Here is an 18,592-nt window from a genome sequence, read left to right on the forward strand (position 1 = left end):
CTAAAATTCCATGAATAACACTGGTATCTTTGATCAACGTTTATTATGAGTATTTCTGGAAATTGTTGTGGCTCTCTGCAAAATCACCGGATGTTTTTGGAACTACTGAACATAACGCGCCAATGTATACTGAGATTTTTTTATATAAATATGACTTTACCGAACAAAACACACATGTATTGTGTAACATGAAGTCCTATGAGTGTCATCTGATGAAGATCATCAAAGGTTAGTGATTCATTTTATCTCTATTTCTGCTTTTTGTGACTCCTGTCTTTGGCTGGAAAAATGGCTGTGTTTTTCTGTGATTTGGCGGTGACCTAACATAATCGTTTGTGGTGCTTTCGCTGTAAAGCCTTTTTGAAATCGGACACTGTGGTGGGGTTAACAACAAGATTACCTTTAAAATGGTATAAGATACTTATATGTTTGAGGAATTTTAATTATGAGATTTCTGTTGTATGAATTTTGCGCCCTGCACATTCACTGGCTGTTGTCATATCAATCTCATTAACGGGATCGCAGCCCTAAGAAGTTTTAACTGACTTTCCTAGTTAAATAAACGTTACACTAAGAGCATGACATTTCTACACCCTAATTTTCTAATTCTAGTCTAACCAATACCCAAACAGAGATTCAGTGAAAATAAAAATCTCATTGATTTATCAAGACCAGTCCCCATGCTTGTCTCAGAGCAGCGGGAAACGAAGCTAAAATAGTCGTAGGCTATTGCTTATAACTTATGCTCTTTAAATAAATAAAACCTACACCACTTTTAACATCACATTACTCAACACTATTGAGACTCATGTCGCCTACAGTATATCGAAAAATATGACGTGACCCCCTGCTAATAATTACATATAGAGGATTGGAGGATATTTCTGTAATTCAGTGATATTTATTCCCATAGTAATTCGTTATCCATAACTAAATAAACATTGAGTATTTTTATAATTATTTTATTAACGAAAGCATAAAGATGCCATTGTTAGTTACATTGTTTTAGTTTGAACGTGCAGACTGGCACTAAGAACAGAACAGCGGGAACGTTTCCCTAGTCAGCGCCATTATTAGTGCAATGCCCCTTAAAGTGTTGCCAGTGTGGCGGGGAGGGAATCCACCTCCCCCTCCTCCTCCTCCCTTCCCCATGGGCTAGGTCGGTCTTTTGTGCGCAGCTCTGCTGCCCATCCCGTGCCCCCTGCCCTGGTGCCTTGAACCTCGCCTGCTTTCAGTGGATACAGCTGGAGAACTGCAAGGCAATCTCATTGTGCGCCATGAACAATATGACCAATATATATTGTTCTGCTAATAACAGGGTTAATTTTGGAGATGATTTCATGTAAAATCAGTGAGAAAAATACATTCTTGAACACGGGGTGAGACATTGTTACTAATTTGTAAATAAAGCCTGTTTGTTATTTAGAATGATTTATTTCTGTTTTTAGATGGAAAGAAACCAAAAACCTACAGTCATCTCATGGGTCTCCCAGTCAAGGCCAGCACAGGTATCGCACCAGCATCTGTAGCAACACAGCTTGCACTGCTATGCAGTGTCTTAGACCGTTGCGACACTCAGGCACTGTACAACGTTACCGGTCGGAAGTGGCCTACAGTACTACAGTAAGAGCAAAATAATCCTAACAAAATAAAATAATAAGAACCTTAGTGTAACAACGGTTTTAGTAAGTAATACTGAAGTAATGCACAAATATCAGTTTCTATTTAGGTTTATGTCGCCCATTCATTGTCAATTAGAGACACAGTAGGACCCAAAAGCATAATCAGTGCTCTAACTCCCCCTTGCGCTGGTCTGGAGCAATGAAGTGGTGACGCAGGGTACCGCACTAAACCACAAATTACCTCTAAGTCCCGCAGCATAATCGCAAAACTTTTAGTGGAGCAACCACTGTATGTGGCAGGATCTACAGACAAAGACTACAAAAGGAAAACCAGCCATGTCACGGACACCGACGTCTTACTTCCAAACAAACTAAACACCTTCTTGTCTGCTTTGAGGACAATACAGTGGCACCGACGCGGCCAGCTACCAAGGACTGTGGGCTCTCCTTCTCCGTGGCCAACGTGAGTAAGATATTTAAACGTGTTAACCCTCGCAAGGCTGCTGGCCCAGACATCATCCCTAGCCGCGTCCTCAGAGCATGCACAGACCAGCTGGCTGGTGTGTTTACAGAGATATTCAATATCTCCCTATCCCAGCCTGTTGTCCCCACATCCTTCAAGATGGCCACCATTGTTCCTGTACCCAAGAAGGCAAAGGTACCTGAACTAAATGACTATCGCCCGTAGCAGTCACTTCTGTCATCATGAAGTGCTTTGAGAGACTAGTCAAGGATCATATCACCTCCACCTTACCTGTCACCCTAGACCCACTTCAACTTGCTTACTGCCCCAATAGGTCCACAGATGATGCAATCGTCATAACACTGCACACTGCCCTATCCCATCTGGACAAGAGGAATACCTATATAAGAATGCTGTTCATTGACTATAGCTCAGCATACAACACCATAGTACCCTCCAAGACCATCATCAAGCTCGATGCCCTGGGTCTCAACCCCGCCCTGTGCAATTGGGTCCTGGAATTCCTGACGGGCCGCCCCAAACTTCGCTGATCCTCAACACTGGGGCCCCACAAGGATGTGTGCTCAGCCCCCTCCTGTACTCCCTGTTCACCCATGACTGCCTGGCCATGCACGCCTTCAACTCAATCATCAAGTTTGCAGACGACACAACAGTAGGCTTGATTACCAACAACAACGAGACAGCCTAAAGGAAGGAGATGAGGGCCCTCTGAGCTGTTTCCTTTGAAGATGTTTATACGATTTTGGTAATCCGAATGACTTGGAATCTTATTGTTGTGGTTATTTAGATACACGCACATCATTCAGACATTCGTGTTACTGTCGACATTTTAAAGTCTTCAGAAACATGCGTATTCTCCCTTCGGACGACGATAACACTCTGACCTGAGTGGGCGGGTGCAGTGTCCAGATGCGCATTTCCAAGCGCTCTGATTGGTTGGGAATGGCAGGGCTATGATGGGTGAGGGATAATTAAGGTAGGATGAGCAGCCAAACTAACGAGACTTCAGGGAAACTGAAGGGACTGTGAGGGGAAGTTAAGTAGTGAGGAGAGGAGCAGGATGGCATTTTTTACTATTCTATCCTTCCATTTTAATTTACCTTGGGGGATTATAAAAGTCATATTGAAATGAATTGGATATTCTACTAATTATATCACTGATGAACCAACAGTCAATGAACTGAATGACCCGCTGTTTATAATGTGTCACTGCCTTCAATCACACCCATAGAGCATTGACATGCAATGTGACTTACTGTAAAGATTTAGGTAGTTCATTTATATAGAAGCTCCACACTGTTAACTTCGACACCTGGGGTGTGTTCAGTGAGGTGAAACGTTCCGAATGTTTTAGATTGAAATGCAATACATAGAGTTGACACAATTCACCATTCCACATAACGGATAATCATATATGTTCGACACAAAGCATTTCTAACATCCAAACAGACCACTGTAGAAATACAAAGTTAATCTCCTGACTACATCCTGACCCCATCTGACCTGAGATAACCTACCCCCACTTCAGGCCCGCTGGACTCTGGGATGTTGTCGTGGACGTTGCGGTAGTAGCCCAGTCCTACAATAGTGAAGCGCACCAGGGCCCCCATGTAGAGGGACAAGATAGGGATCAACATAGGCTCCAGACACTCCAAATGACTTTGAAGCAAGATGGCCACAAAGACAATCTGGAGGGAGAGATGGATAGAGAGAGAGAGAGGGAGGATGGCAGGAAGTGCAGAAAGAAGAGGCAGATCAAATGTGTGTGTATGAGGGAGACAAAGAGAAAGGCGGACATGTTGACATGTCCTCACCAGAGAAGCAGAACGACACATTCACTTTTGATCACCGTGCAACTTCTCACAGCCATCTCAAGTAGAAGGATCTGCTAATATAAGTCCTTCATTTTTAAGTTGCCATGATAAAAGAAGGATTTGTATACTTGAGGCACACAGAGTCAAGCAAGTGCAAATAGTAAAAACAAATGCTACTAGATTGCTTTGCTCACTCCTGAATCACCATGACAATATGTATATTAAATGCAATTCATGAATAGACCCATTGATAACTGATTCTTACCTGAGCTATGACATCAGAGACGGAGGCACAGCCCACTAATAGGCTGTGTTTGTGCTTCAGTAGAATACCGGCATGTGTCCAAGCCTGAAGCAGAGGACAAACAGACCATGGATCATTTTTTGGATTCATTGTTATCTATTTCAATAGGGACAGATACAATTAATTTGATGCATTGTTATATACTGTAACAACAATGACAAACATTGTATTATTTACAACAAGTAGTCAACGAATAGCTGTGGGAGCCGAGATTCACTAAGTGGTCCACTAACAATGCAAGACAACTAGACTCTTTTCAAACTGTCTCATCGTAAGGCGCTTGCTTGCTTCAACACTTACTCATTTTCTAGTCAGCTAAAAACACTCAAAACATAGGGGCTGTTGTTTGAATTTAGGCTAAGTGAGGGTAAGTCATTTCCACAAAGGGCCTGCGTTTTACATGTAGCTCCTATTTTGTGTGTGTGCTTGGTTTACCTTTAATGGTCCAATGCAGCTGTTTTTATCGCAATATCAAATCATTTCTGGGTAACAATAAAGTACCTTACTGTGATTGTTTTCCATTAAAATGAGCAATTTCTCAAGGAATTAGGACTGTCTGGGAGTGGTAATGTCACCAGGCAGGCCAAAACTCCATCCCACAAAAAGGTGTTCCTAATGTTCTGTACACTCAGTGTATATAAAACACTGAGTGGGCCTTTAACAATGGAAAATTATTTATTTGTATGATGTGCCTTTCTGACTGTATATTTTTTCTATAATATAAAACAGCACAGCCACAAACAAAGCAATGCATATAAATAACAAAACAGGAACAAATTAACCAATTTGCAAAAACATTTTCTCTCTTGCTTCAGAGGATGTGCTTGGATTTTGTTGCCTGTGTTCTTTAAGTGTGGCATTCTATTTTTAATATTCACAAATACAGTAAGGAAACTGTTACTGTGTTTCACGTAATGTCCAAAATACATCAAATATTTCCCGCCCGTTACATTTTTTCCCACAATGCAATATAATTTATGTAATCTACTGTATTCAGTTTATACAGTATGTTACTTTTGATTAAACAGTAATACTGTGACATTTACAATATTTTTTTTTACAGGATAGCACACAAACCAGAATGCTTCATCCAGGGTTAAAGAAAAACAGTAATATACTCACAAACTGTTAGTAAATAACTAATACTACTGGGGAAAATAGGAAATAACAGTACACGTAATCCTACACCAACAATGCTGTTAGATACACTACACCAGAAACACTACACATACTATACAATGTAAAACAGATGTGCTAATTAAAAGCATAAGTGGTTTTAAGATATATTGTATATATATGGCATATTTTGTCTAGGTAGCACGTTCTCAGTGATAGTTCAGAATGTCAAACAAAACACCACCTCTGTCAGGCACTTCCCAAGCCAGAGACTAAACGAGTAGGGTGAAGTTGCCCCTGGCCGCTGATCTTGGGTCAGTTTAGCATTTCACCCACTAATGATTAAGATTGGGAGAAGGAAAGGTGTTCCTAGATCTGTACTTCGGGGAAACCCCAGAGCATTCTGAGTAATAGGTCATAATGTCAGAACACCGCCTCTCTGTCAAGCATTTCCCAAGCTAAAAGGGAACTAGAATCCAGCGGGCAGCAGGCCGCAACTCACCATGGCATCGAGTAGCGGGAACACTGCCAAGTAGAGGAAAGCCCGCCTGGTCTTGTTTCCGACAGAATCGTCCACATGATGGAGCTTATTGATGATGTAGTAGCCCAATTCTGTGTAGGCTAATGGGACAAGGAAATTGAGATAAACATCAGAGCACCTCAGGGGCTACAGTCATTAACAGACCGATGATTTATCGTCACTAGGGGAATAAAAAGGTTCCCCAGGAATGGTTTGCAGTCAGCTGGAAACAGGTTATTCAGGAATGTGCAACATAGTGAGCGTTGCAGATATACACTAAGAAAAGAGGGTTCCTCAAGGTTTCTTAGGGAAGGGTCATGGTTCTATATGGAACCATAATGACTCAAGTAACAGTTTGCTTGGTGTAAGGGAATTGGGCATTCTATGGTTATGTGCTTTACCGTATTTCCTCAGAACAGGATGGTAATAATGATACATAGCACTTCAAACTGAGATCGAGCACTTTAACTGATATACAATATAAATGACATACAAGGACCATGGTTAAAAACTTGTTTTTAACTTGAATCGTTATCAATTCCGCAAAGCAGGGCACCACTGTTGAATCATTAAGAGAAAATGTGATAACAGTCCTTCCTTACTATAAGTGACCCCGCATATAACACACTTTCTGCCCAGTCAGTTCTTGTGAGTATGACTAAGATAGAGGCAAAAGGCCAAATCATGCAACTCAAGGCACTATTCTGCCCACTTTATCAACCTACAATGACAGCTATTTTGAGGAAACAATCACTTATATCTATTTGTTCACAAGAGTTAAGATAATTTGGTTTATTTTAAGGGCTTTACTTTCTTGAGCCTGTAGTTATGTCAGATATAGGTGTCTGTTTTGCCAGAGTCTGGTCTAGTGGTAGCACTGCAGACGGAACCACTTACAGTATAGGCTACACCCTTGGCCACGGCAGTTTGAGCCCTGCCTGTGCCAGTTTCCTGTCTGTTGCCTTCTTCTTTCTGCTACCACCCTCTCCACCTTCCCACTGTTCTTTAAATGCAGAACATAAATATTTGATATTTTTTAAAGGGACTGAACCAAAAAAGCTACGGCCTATGTGGCATCAATATGAGTCTGAAACATTTATTCTAGTGTCAGAAATGACTACAAGGTGTAAATAGGATAATTTGAGTCATAAAGTCATTTTCCAAACTGAGATAATGAGAAATATGAGTGTCACGTTCCTGACCTTATTTCCTTTATTTTGTCTTTGTTTAGTATGGTCAGGGCGTGAGTTGGGGTGGGCATTCTATGTTGTGTTTCTATGTTGGGTTCAATGTATTAGCCTGATATGGTTCTCAATTAGGGGCAGGTGTTTTACGTTTCCTCTGATTGAGAACCATATTAAGGTAGGCTGTTCTCACTTGTTTGTGGGTGATTGTTCCTGTGTCAGTACCACACGGGACTGTTTCGTTTCGTTTCGTTCGTTCGTGTGTTCCGCCCTGTTCGTGCGTTCATGTGTTTTGTTCTCAAGTTCAGGTCTGTTCACGTCGTTTGTTATTTTGTAGTTTGTTCAAGTGTTTTTCGTCTTCGTTTAAATAAACGTGATTATGTCTTTAAACTACGCTGCATATTGGTCCGATCCTTGCTCCTCTTCAGATGAGGAGAAAGACGAGCGTTACAATGAGTATGTCCAGTGTTGCCAACTTAGTGACTTTGTCGCTATATTTAGCGAGTATTCAGACCCTTCTAGCGACACTTAAAAAAAAAAAAAAACGACAAGTAACAAATCTAGCGACTTTTTCTGGTGTTATTGGAGACTTTTGAAGACTCTTACTATTCTCAACGAGCAGCGTGGCCTGCCGTGGGCCCCACCACGTCCCAAAGCACTCACAGGCGGCCCAGTCCTCGCACAGCAAAAGCTGCAGTCAGAGCAGGAGATGTTCACCCCTCCGCGTCCAGACTGCAAATGAATCGCGCATGCGGGAAGCCGTCGCTGGCTGATCCCGCCCTGGCTTACATTCAGGGCGAGATGTAAATGTAAAAAACTAAACTAAAAAACTAAACTAAAAAATACAATAAAAACTAAGTAACTCTGCCAGTGTCTCTTTTGAGTCACTTTTGCCGGTCCCAAGCCCGGATAAAGGAGGAGGGTTGGAATTGTGACATAAAAAAAACAAGAATCGACAGAAGAAAGTTCATTTGTAGTTCTAAACATATTTAGGGTGTTTTTCACTCCCTTTTTGTCATTTCCACGATGTTATTCCTCTCTCCTACAGCGTCCATCACAATTACATGCACATGGCCAATTACGCAAATTTGGTGATGACGTCATTTAGCGACTTCTAGCGACTTTTAGGACAGCCAATAGCTACTTTCCTTACTGAGAAGTTGGCAACACTGTATGTCACGGAATGAAGGATACGCCACCGTTTTTGTGAGGGGTTCGGTATGGATTACTTACGTGCTTACTTTGACCTATGATGGTAAATTGCCCACAGACAACACGGTGTATTAATGCCCCCTGCTCAGAACCATGTGGATCATGTTGTAAAGACTACAGCAGCAGTATTGGGGTGCAACGCACATTCCACTGTGTAAATACGAGTACAAATAGCCATTCATAAAGTTGTTCAATAATCTTTGGCAGATGGCCAGGATACAGATTAGTCTACATCTGACGCTAGCTACTACTTCTGCGGGCTGTCAACCAGCAAAACTGAGACTGGTGTGTTGTTAATGAGTACGTTTTGGTTATAGCTAGCTAGTTAGCTACATTATTTGATAATGCTAGTGAGACAGGCAAGCTATGATACTGTGATGTAACTAGCTAAATATATAGCCTCTCCCTAATGTGTAATGTGATGTGTCAGAGAGAAGAAGACTTGCATAGCTAATGTTACACCTGACGACAGTTTTGATAGGATGCAATGTTAGCCAGCTTGCTATCGATAATGTTTAAACTCGAACTGGCTAGCTATCTTAAATAATCAACCAAACCTGATGACATGTTTGATTCATGTAGCCAGCTTGTTTTCAATAAGGTTTAAACTCGAACTGGCTAGGTAAGATCCCTGCTAGCTAACTACCTCAAATACTTTAACTTGCAATGAAAATGACTTTCTGACTAAATTAGAAACTTGTAATATCTGAAAATGTAGCTATACTCTTACCCGTATACATGGATTAACGCTTCACGGCAATGTGTCTTGTCCATTTGGTTCGTAGCTTGTTTGGCCCATTGCTGTGTCAAGTCACTCCGGTTCACACTGACTGTGTGCAGAAAGTAGTCCATCACAACTTTTCCCCACTGATATTTGTTGATTGCGCCTGCTAAATTCAGTGCAGGTGTTGATTGGGAGAGCTAAGACAACAACGGGTGAGACAACGCGTAAACAGCTAGGACAATGACAACGGGTAAATGGCGATGAATGGGCAGAGAGGGTCAGTTAGCTACACACAGGGCCTGATAAACAAAATGAAGTACCATGTTAATGAACAGTCCAGCAGGCATCAGCTGTGTAGCCGAGTGATCATAGGGTCCAAAGAGCAGCAATGAAACAGGGAGCCGTTCAGTAGTCGATTACTACGCTAGGCGAGCGGGAGACACGGCGTTCAGGAAGCTAGCGGGCCGGGGCTAGCAGATGGATCATCACCAACATCCACGACGCAGAGGCCGGTTGAGAGCACATCGGCCGAATTACGTCAGCAGACCAGTCATGATGGATCGGCGGGGCTCCGTGTCGACAAAGGGTCCAGGCCAATTGGAAAGAGAGGTATTGCAGTTGGTGTACTTAGTTTGCTAGCCGGGAGATGGGCCTAGCTCGAGGCTAACTGGTGCATGCTTTTGGACAAGGGCGTTAGCCACAGTAGCCACTTGGTAGCAGCTAGCTAGCTGCGAAGATCCGGTGTAATGGTCCAGAGCTTGCGGCAGGAATCCGATGATGTAGTGGAAAAAAAGCAGTCCGATATGCTCAGGGCTGATATCGCACTGTGCAGACGGGCAGCTATTTTCCGGGCTATCCGGGCTAAAGCGGCTGGTGTCCGAGCTAAAGGTAAAGACCGCTAGCAGCGGCTAACAATGACAAATAGCTAGTAGCTAATTAGCTGGCTAGCTTCTGATGGCTAGCCTTTGATGGAGGTTCCAGTTAAAGGTCTAAAAAATAGCAGATCCGTACCACATTGGGTGAGGTGGATTGCAGGTATATTAAATTCGAAAAAATGGAAAAAAGAGATTGAAATATAATGAAATGTATACAAAAAAAATGAAAAAGACTCAAGTTTTACATGGGACGAAAACAAACACGTCTTACTGCTGCTCCATTTTGGAAAGTAGGCCAAGGACTATTGTAGGCTACTACTGAAACCACTTTTACTCTTGAAATCTTTTGTTGTTTACTACATACACTACCTTACTCACTCTGTTTCGTACATAGTCTCACATGAAAATCCTTAGAGATGGGTGGGGCTAAGGCTTAAGAGGGTGTGAAGGATACTGAATGGGTGTAGACAAAGAAGAGCTCTCCAGTAGGTGTGCCAAAATATTCAATGAACATTTTCTCTAATATGGGGTTACAAGTTTAGTTGGTGCTAGCCGGGAACATCAGTGTTGTTTAAAAAAAAAACTGCTGAGAGCTCAATGTTAAAATTACATTAGAATTAGAGGCACCTTTTTCTGTTAATGTTTTCATTTTGTGATTGCAAATGGCATTTAGTTACACGTCCCCTTTCCATGAGAAGAAACACAAATAATATTGTCACATGGAAAGAATCTCGACGTAAACATGGTGTACATTCATATCATGCTCTGCGCACACGGTTCCTTGGTGGAGTGTTTATAACCAGAGTTTGTGGAGGAAAAGTACAACCTATGACACATCTGGTCTCGTTCCTATTCAAATGTGTTCAGTCTTATCATTGGGGAAACATTCTTTCACATAATGGAGACTCTAGAAAGAAGCTTGATGAGTACTGTCTGGAGCATTTGCAACAGTGTTTCATTCATTGTGAAGCTCTGCCAACATTGGTAATGCAGAGAGAAAAGTAGTTTAACACCAGAGTGGCTAAAGCAGTCATTTGGACTGCTCATGAATGTATTTATTTGATTACTCTGCCATTTTGTAAGTCATACCCCCCTCCGTCCTTGACTTTTCTTAAATAAGTCTATATAGCACAACATCGTTGTTAGAATCTTAATATCACAAACAGAACTGTAGTTATAACCAGTTTAAGGAGGGCATGCCATTTAAAAAAAAAAAAAAAAATCCCGTTGCCCCTCCTTCTCTTATCAGTCTACTCTGGCCTACTTGGAGTACAGAGTGAGAGCGTGCGTAATTTACAAAATCGGAATAAAAATGACTCAGATGGTGGGGAAGAAATTAATCATGACATTTCTGATTTTGAGACCCAGCCTACTCCTCCGAGGCCTATTGAGCAAAAAAGCCCACTGGGCGACCACCAAATGAAACAGTGCACAGCAAATTGGCCAGTGTTGATTATTCAGTCTAACATTTCTAGTGCTGATTCAGGAGTTAAATTCACTATGTAAGGGTGAAAGTAACACTCAGTGGTGTAAAATAACCCACAGTATTGGTGTTAATAACCAGAGTTATTGTTTAACACTTTGAAGAGTAAAACAGTCTCATCAAAAACACGTCCATCATTAGCATGTTTCCCAGCATTTGGACCGTAGGTAGATTTTTTTAGGATTGTTTTTAATATGTGGTTTTGCATGTACATTGATTGATAGATTAATCTTATGCTACACAATTTTGTAAACTCATCCAATCAGTGAATTAGATTCATTGCACCCGTTACTGAAATGGTTGTTCCAGGTTTGTAACGGTTTTCTTCCATTGGTGAAGGAGAGGACCAAAATGCAGCGCGGCTAGTGTTCAACATATTTAATAAACAAAGAGACGAATACGTGAACACTATACAAAATACAAAATAACAAATGTGAAGACAGACCTATCTGGTGCAGAACACAAACACAGAGACAGGAAACAATCACCCACCAAATGCCAACACAAAACAAGCCTCCTATATATGATTCTCAATCAGGGACAACGATTGACAGCTGCCTCTGATTGAGAACCATATTAGGCTGGACACAGAAACAGACAAACTAGACACACAACATAGAATTCCCACCCAGCTCACGTCCTGACCAACACTAAACAAGCAAAACACATAAGAACTCTGGTCAGGACGTTACAGTTCCCCCCTCCTGAGGTGCGGACTCCGAACGCACCCCTAAAACTCAAGAGGAGGGTCTGGGTGGGCATCTGTCCGCGGTGGCGGCTCCGGCGCAGGACGAGGACACCACTCTACCACTGTCTTTGTCCCCCTCCTTAGCGTCCTTTGAGTGGCGACCCTCGCCCCCGACCTTGGTCTAGGAACCTTCACCAAGGCCCCCCCTAGATAGAGGAGATAGCTCAGGACAGAGAGGTAGCTCAGGACAGAGAGGTAGCTCAAGACAGAGAGGTAGCTCAAGACAGAGAGGTAGCTCAAGACAGAGAGGTAGCTCAAGACAGAGAGGTAGCTCAAGACAGAGAGGTAGCTCACGACAGAGAGGTAGCTCACGACAGAGGGGCCACTCACAACAGAGGGGCAACTCCGGACTGAAAAGCAGCTCCGGACAGAGTGGCAGCTCCGGACTGAGTGGCAGCTCCGGACTGAGTGGCAGCTCATGACTGGAGGGCAGCTCATGACTGGAGGGCAGCTCATGACTGGAGGGCAGCTCATGACTGGAGGACAGCTCATGACTGGAGGACAGCTCATGACTGGAGGGCAGCTCATGACTGGAGGGCAGCTCATGACTGGCAGGCGGCTCTGGCAGCTCCTGACTGACGGACGGCTCTAGCGGCTCCTGACTGACGGATGGCTCTAGCGGCTCCTGACTGACGGACGGCTCTAGCGGCTCCTGACTGACTGACGGCTCTAGCGGCTCGGGACAGACGGATGGCTCAGACGGCGCTGGGCAGGCAGATGGCTCAGACGGCGCTGGGCAGACGGATGGCTCAGACGGCGCTGGACAGACGAGCAGTGCAGGCGGCGTTGGGCAGACGGCCGACTCTGACCTGCTGAGGCGCACAGTAGGCCTGGTGCGTGGTGCCGGAACTGGTGGTGCCGGAACTGGTGGTACCGGACTGGAGACACGCACCTCAAGGCTAGTGCGGGGAACAGGAACAGGGCACACTGGACTCTCGAGGCGCACTATAGGCCTGGTGCGTGGTACCGGAACTGGAGGTACCGGGCTGAGGGCACGCACCTCAGGGCGAGTGCGGGGAGAAGGACCAGTGCGTACAGGGCTCTGGAGACGCACAGGAGGCTTGGTGCGTGGTGCCGGAACTGGAGGTACTGGGCTGGAGACACGCACCATAGGGAGAGTGCGTGGAGGAGGAACAGGGCTCTGGAGACGCACTGGAAGCCTGGTGCGTGGTGTAGGCACTGGTGGTACTGGGCTGGGGCCACGCACCATAAGGCGAGTGCGGGGTGCTGGAACTGGAGGTACTGGGCTGGGGCGGGAAGGTGGCGCCGGATATACCGGACCGTGCTGGCTCCCTTGAGCACTGAGCCTGCCCAACCTTACCTGGTTGCATGCTCCCCGTAGCCCGACCAATGCGGGGAGGTGGAATAACCCGCACTGGGCTGTGTAGGCGAACCGGGGACACCATGCGTAAGGCTGGTGCCATGTACACCGGCCCGAGGAGACGTACTGGAGGCCAGATATGTTGAGCCGGCTTCATGGCACTTGGCTCAACGCTCAATCTAGCCCGGCCAGTGCGGGGAGGTGGAATAACCCGCACCGGGCTATGCACACGTACAGGAGACACCGTGCGCTCTTCCGCATAACACGGTGTCTGCCCGTACTCCCGCTCTTCACGGTAAGCATGAGAAGTGGGCGCAGGTCTCCTACTTGACTTCGCCACACTACCCTTTAGCCCCCCCCCCCCCCCCCCCCCAAGACATTTTTGGGATTTCTTCTCGGGTTTCCGTGCTAGCCGCGTACCTTCATAACGCCGGTTCCTCTCTCCGGTTGCCTCTGCTCTCCTAGCTGCCTCCAGCTGTTCCCATGGGAGGCGATCCTTTCCAGCCAGGATCTCCTCCCATGTGTAGCAACCCTTGCCGTCCAAAACGTCCTCCCAAGTCCATTTCTCCTGGTCCCGCTGCTGCTGCTGCTGTCGCTGCTGCCCGTTGCCACGCTGCTTGGTCCTAGTTTGGTGGGTGATTCTGTAACGGTTTTCTTCCATTGGTGAAGGAGAGGACCAAAATGCAGCGCGGCTAGTGTTCAACATATTTAATAAACAAAGAGACGAATACGTGAACACTATACAAAATACAAAATAACAAATGTGAAGACAGACCTATCTGGTGCAGAACACAAACACAGAGACAGGAAACAATCACCCACCAAATGCCAACACAAAACAAGCCTCCTATATATGATTCTCAATCAGGGACAACGATTGACAGCTGCCTCTGATTGAGAACCATATTAGGCTGGACACAGAAACAGACAAACTAGACACACAACATAGAATTCCCACCCAGCTCACGTCCTGACCAACACTAAACAAGCAAAACACATAAGAACTCTGGTCAGGACGTTACAAGGTTAAATGGTTTAGGTAGCCTTCGTATAAACTTTTCTGACCCTGACAGTCATTCTGAATGCATGTTGCGGGTGAATAAAGAATCCAACTGTTGGATATCTTAACTCTGGCTGGATTCCAATAGGAATTACACATCACTTTCCAAGCCAGCATAATGTGACTTGCAGGCCTGATGTGGCCTGTAAACCAGGAGTTTCCTAACACCACTGTGTTAGAATGAAACTAGGCCATCAAAGTAAGGCCTTAAGATATACACTATATATACAAAACTCAAATTAGTGGATTTGGCTATTTCAGCGACACCTGTTGCTGACAGGTATATAAAATCGAGCACACAGCCATGCAATCTCCATAGCCAAACATGGCTTTACTGAGGAGCTCAATGACTTTCAATGTGGCACCGTCATAGGATGCCACCTTTCCAACAAGTCAGTTTGTCAATTTTCTGCCCAGCTAGAGCTGCCCCGGTCAACTGTAAGTACTGTTATTGTGAAGTGAAAACGTCTAGGAGCAACGACGGCTCAGCCGCTAAGTGGTAGGCCACACAAGCTCACAGAACGGGACCGCCGAGTGCTGAAGTGCATAAAAATGGTCTGTCCTCGGATGCAACACTCACTAACGAGTTTCAAACTGCCTCTGGCAGCAACTTCAGCACAAGAACTGTTCGTCGGGAGCTTCATGAAATGGGTTTCCATGGCCAAGCAGCCGCACACAAGCCAAAGATCACCATGCGCAATGCCAAGCGTTGGCTGTAGTGGTGTAAAGTTTGCCTCCATTGTACTCTGGAGCAGTGGAAACGCGTTCTCTGGAGTGATGAATATCGCTTCACTATCTGGCAGTCCAACGGATGAAAATGGGTTCGGCGGATGCCAGGAGAACGCTACCTGCCCCAATGCATAGTGCCAACTGTAAAGTTTGGTGCAAGGTCCATACAGAAATGGTTTGTTGAGATCGGTGTGGAAGAACTTGGCTGGCCTGCACAAAGCCTTGACCTCAACCCCATCGAACACCTTTGGGATGAATAGGAAGGCCGACTGCAAGCCCGGCCTAATCGCTCAAAATCAGTGCCCGACCTCACTAATGCTCTTGTGGCTGAATGGAAGCAAGTCCCCGCAGCAATGTTCCAACATCTATTGGAAAGACTTCCCAGTAGAGTGCAGGCTGTTATAGCAGCCTTAGGAATGAGATGTTCGACGAGCAGGTGTCCACATACTTTTGGTCATATAGTGTATGTATTATCATAGTTTCATTTAAATGTTAGCTTTCACCTAGGCACTCACTTGGTGAAAGCCACATGCTTTTAAAATGAAAGAATTAAATCAAATTGTCTTTGTCACTAACAAATATAGTCACGGGTGGTAACTCTACAATTCACTGGAAAAGAAGAGACACCGTGGGAAGTTAGCTAATTAGGCTTTACACCATACAGTGTTAAAACAACTCTCAAACATGATTTACTGTAACACTACAGAAAACCCGAGAAAGTGTAACAGTGTTATCACTAAACAAAGTGAGTCCAGTTTACTCTAAATCAAGTATCATGTTTTACACTGTAGGTGTGGAGCATTACTCTACAATAGAGCTACGCTAACACCACAATCATGTTCATTTGAACATTTTAAGAATTGCATAGAGAACACTGCAACAGAGTTAAATCTTTAAGACTTTCAAAAGTGTTATTTTAACACCAGTTCAGTTGGACTCATATGTTCACTGAAATGAGTGTGCATTTAACACTTTCAGAGTTAAATGTACACCATTGATTTTGCTGTGTGAAACAGGAGCATGGAAGGGACAGCATGGTTGGATCAAACAAGCCGGTGACAATGCTACGGGCCGACTATCAGCACACTTTGCACAATTTGCACTTATGGTGACGTTAAGGCTACTGATCTTTTCATCACCGTGGTTCTTGTGGTGACGTTAAGGCTACTGATCTTTTCATCACCGTGGTCGTTATGGTGACGTTAAGGCTACTGATCTTTTCATCACCGTGGTTCTTGTGGTGACGTTAAGGCTACTGATCTTTTCATCACCGTGGTCGTTATGGTGACGTTAAGGCTACTGATCTTTTCATCACCGTGGTTCTTGTGGTGACGTTAAGGCTACTGATCTTTTCATCACCGTGGTCGTTATGGTGACGTTAAGGCTACTGATCTTTTCATCACCGTGGTTCTTGTGGTGACGTTAAGGCTACTGATCTTTTCATCACCGTGGTCGTTATGGTGACGTTAAGGCTACTGATCTTTTCATCACCGTGGTCGTTATGGTGACGTTAAGGCTACTGATCTTTTCATCACCGTGGTTCTTGTGGTGACGTTAAGGCTACTGATCTTTTCATCACCGTGGTCGTTATGGTGACGTTAAGGCTACTGATCTTTTCATCACCGTGGTTCTTGTGGTGACATTAAGGCTACTGATCTTTTCATCACCGTGGTCGTTATGGTGACGTTAAGGCTACTGATCTTTTCATCACCGTGGTTCTTGTGGTGACGTTAAGGCCACTGATCTTTTCATCACCGTGGTTCTTGTGGTGACGTTAAGGCTACTGATCTTTTCATCACCGTGGTTCTTATGGTGACGTTAAGGCTACTGATCTTTTCATCGCCGTGGTTCTTGCTGACTGTGCTTCTTGGTGGTTGAGGTATTTTTTTAAATATTTTGTTGTTATAAAAAGAAGCTGTCACTGTATTCCAAAACATATGCTTTCTGTTTCATAGTTGTAAAAAAGGCACTCCAAGATTAACATTGGTGTTTTAAGTGTTTTTTAGTTTTTACAAATGTCCTACATTAACAAACTAAAGACAATTCTATTGTGTTATTAAAAAATTATAATAATCATATTCTAACCTTATTATTTTTGTGATAGCATATATGAAATGTATTAATTACACTGTTAGAATGTTGTAGACAGAATGACTGCACATTAGCTTGAAGGGGGATCTCTTGAGCCCCAGTGGTTCTAGTGTTAAGAACATTTGTTATAGCTTGCTAAATATGAATATAGACGCAGAATGCCATATTTGGTTCTATTTTATCCAGACTTGTGATACTTTGTGTAAATAAATACAGTAAAAGACAGAGGAAAGCAGAGATAAGCATGGAAAAGTGAAAGATTCCCTGCAGCTCATTGGTAATTTCACTAATAAAATATATAGATTTAGTAAAAACATGAATTATACACCTCATGAACTTAGAACAACTGCCTTATTATAACTTGTGATATATCAGCTCACCGATGAGAACGTGAAAGATGAGCGCTATTATCCCGGCGGTGACCATGCACAGCACGGCTTTGGAGCGGTCGCGTTTGCTGTTGACAAACACCAGGCCCACGTTCTTGAAGTCACTCATAGGCCCTGTGAAGAACTTCATTAGGGAGTAGGCCAAGCCGTAGCTGGCCAGCATCTCAACCGCATCCTCTTTGACCGCTGCAATACCCCTGTTCAGAGCCTGTGAGAGAGAGAATAGAGGAGTTGAGAGAGAATGAGAGGAGTAGAAGAGAAAATATAGAATATATTTTTAAAAATTACCTATTTGTGCTGATGGTTGCATTTATCTTTGCATCCATTTTTTTTGTTACCCCTTTTCCTCCCTGATTTCGTAGTATCCAATTGGTAGTTATAGTCTTGTCTCATCGCTGCAACTCCTGTACGGACTCGGGAGAGGTGAAGGTTGAGAGCCGTGCGTCCTCCGAAACACAACCCAACCAAGCCGCACTGCTTCTTGACACAATGCCCACTTAACCCGGACGCCAGCTACACCAATGTGTCGGAGGAAACACCGTGCACCTGGCGACTGTGTCAGCATGCACTGCGCTTGGGCCGCCTCAGGAGTCGCTAGTGTACGATGGGACAAGGACATCCCTGTCGGCCAAACCCTCCCCGAACCCGGACGATGCTGGGCCAATTGTGCGCCGACCCATTGGCCTCCCAGTCGCTGCCGGCTGCGACAGAGCCTGGACTCGAACCCAGAAACTCTAGTGACACAGCTAGCTCGGGAGGCCATTTTTGTTTTCAGTTTTTAATGTCACTTACATAAGGGCCAGATATACCAAGAAATTAAACACTTTTGCTAGACGACCCTGCCACACTCATGACACACACTAAGGGTAGGAAGCATGAGTTTTTACTCACAAACGTAACAACATAGTGTAGTAAC

At 44.3% G+C, this 18,592-nt stretch overlaps 1 protein-coding gene across 1 annotated transcript in view; it reads right to left on the reverse strand.

Annotated features, from left to right (window-relative positions):
* ankhb (ANKH inorganic pyrophosphate transport regulator b) overlaps positions 1–18,592 on the reverse strand; it is a 73,803-nt gene that overhangs the window by 25,500 nt on the left and 29,711 nt on the right. The window contains exons 2-5 of the mRNA XM_039003325.1: positions 17,668–17,884; positions 5,843–5,961; positions 4,186–4,269; positions 3,624–3,794 (exon numbers count right to left, since the gene is read on the reverse strand). Of these exons, the coding sequence (XP_038859253.1) occupies positions 3,624–3,794; positions 4,186–4,269; positions 5,843–5,961; positions 17,668–17,884 (591 nt within the window). The remainder of the gene's footprint in view (positions 1–3,623; positions 3,795–4,185; positions 4,270–5,842; positions 5,962–17,667; positions 17,885–18,592) is intronic.

The sequence above is a fragment of the Salvelinus namaycush genome, chromosome 11 (assembly GCF_016432855.1).
Source record: "Salvelinus namaycush isolate Seneca chromosome 11, SaNama_1.0, whole genome shotgun sequence".
NCBI classification, from domain to species: domain Eukaryota; kingdom Metazoa; phylum Chordata; class Actinopteri; order Salmoniformes; family Salmonidae; genus Salvelinus; species Salvelinus namaycush.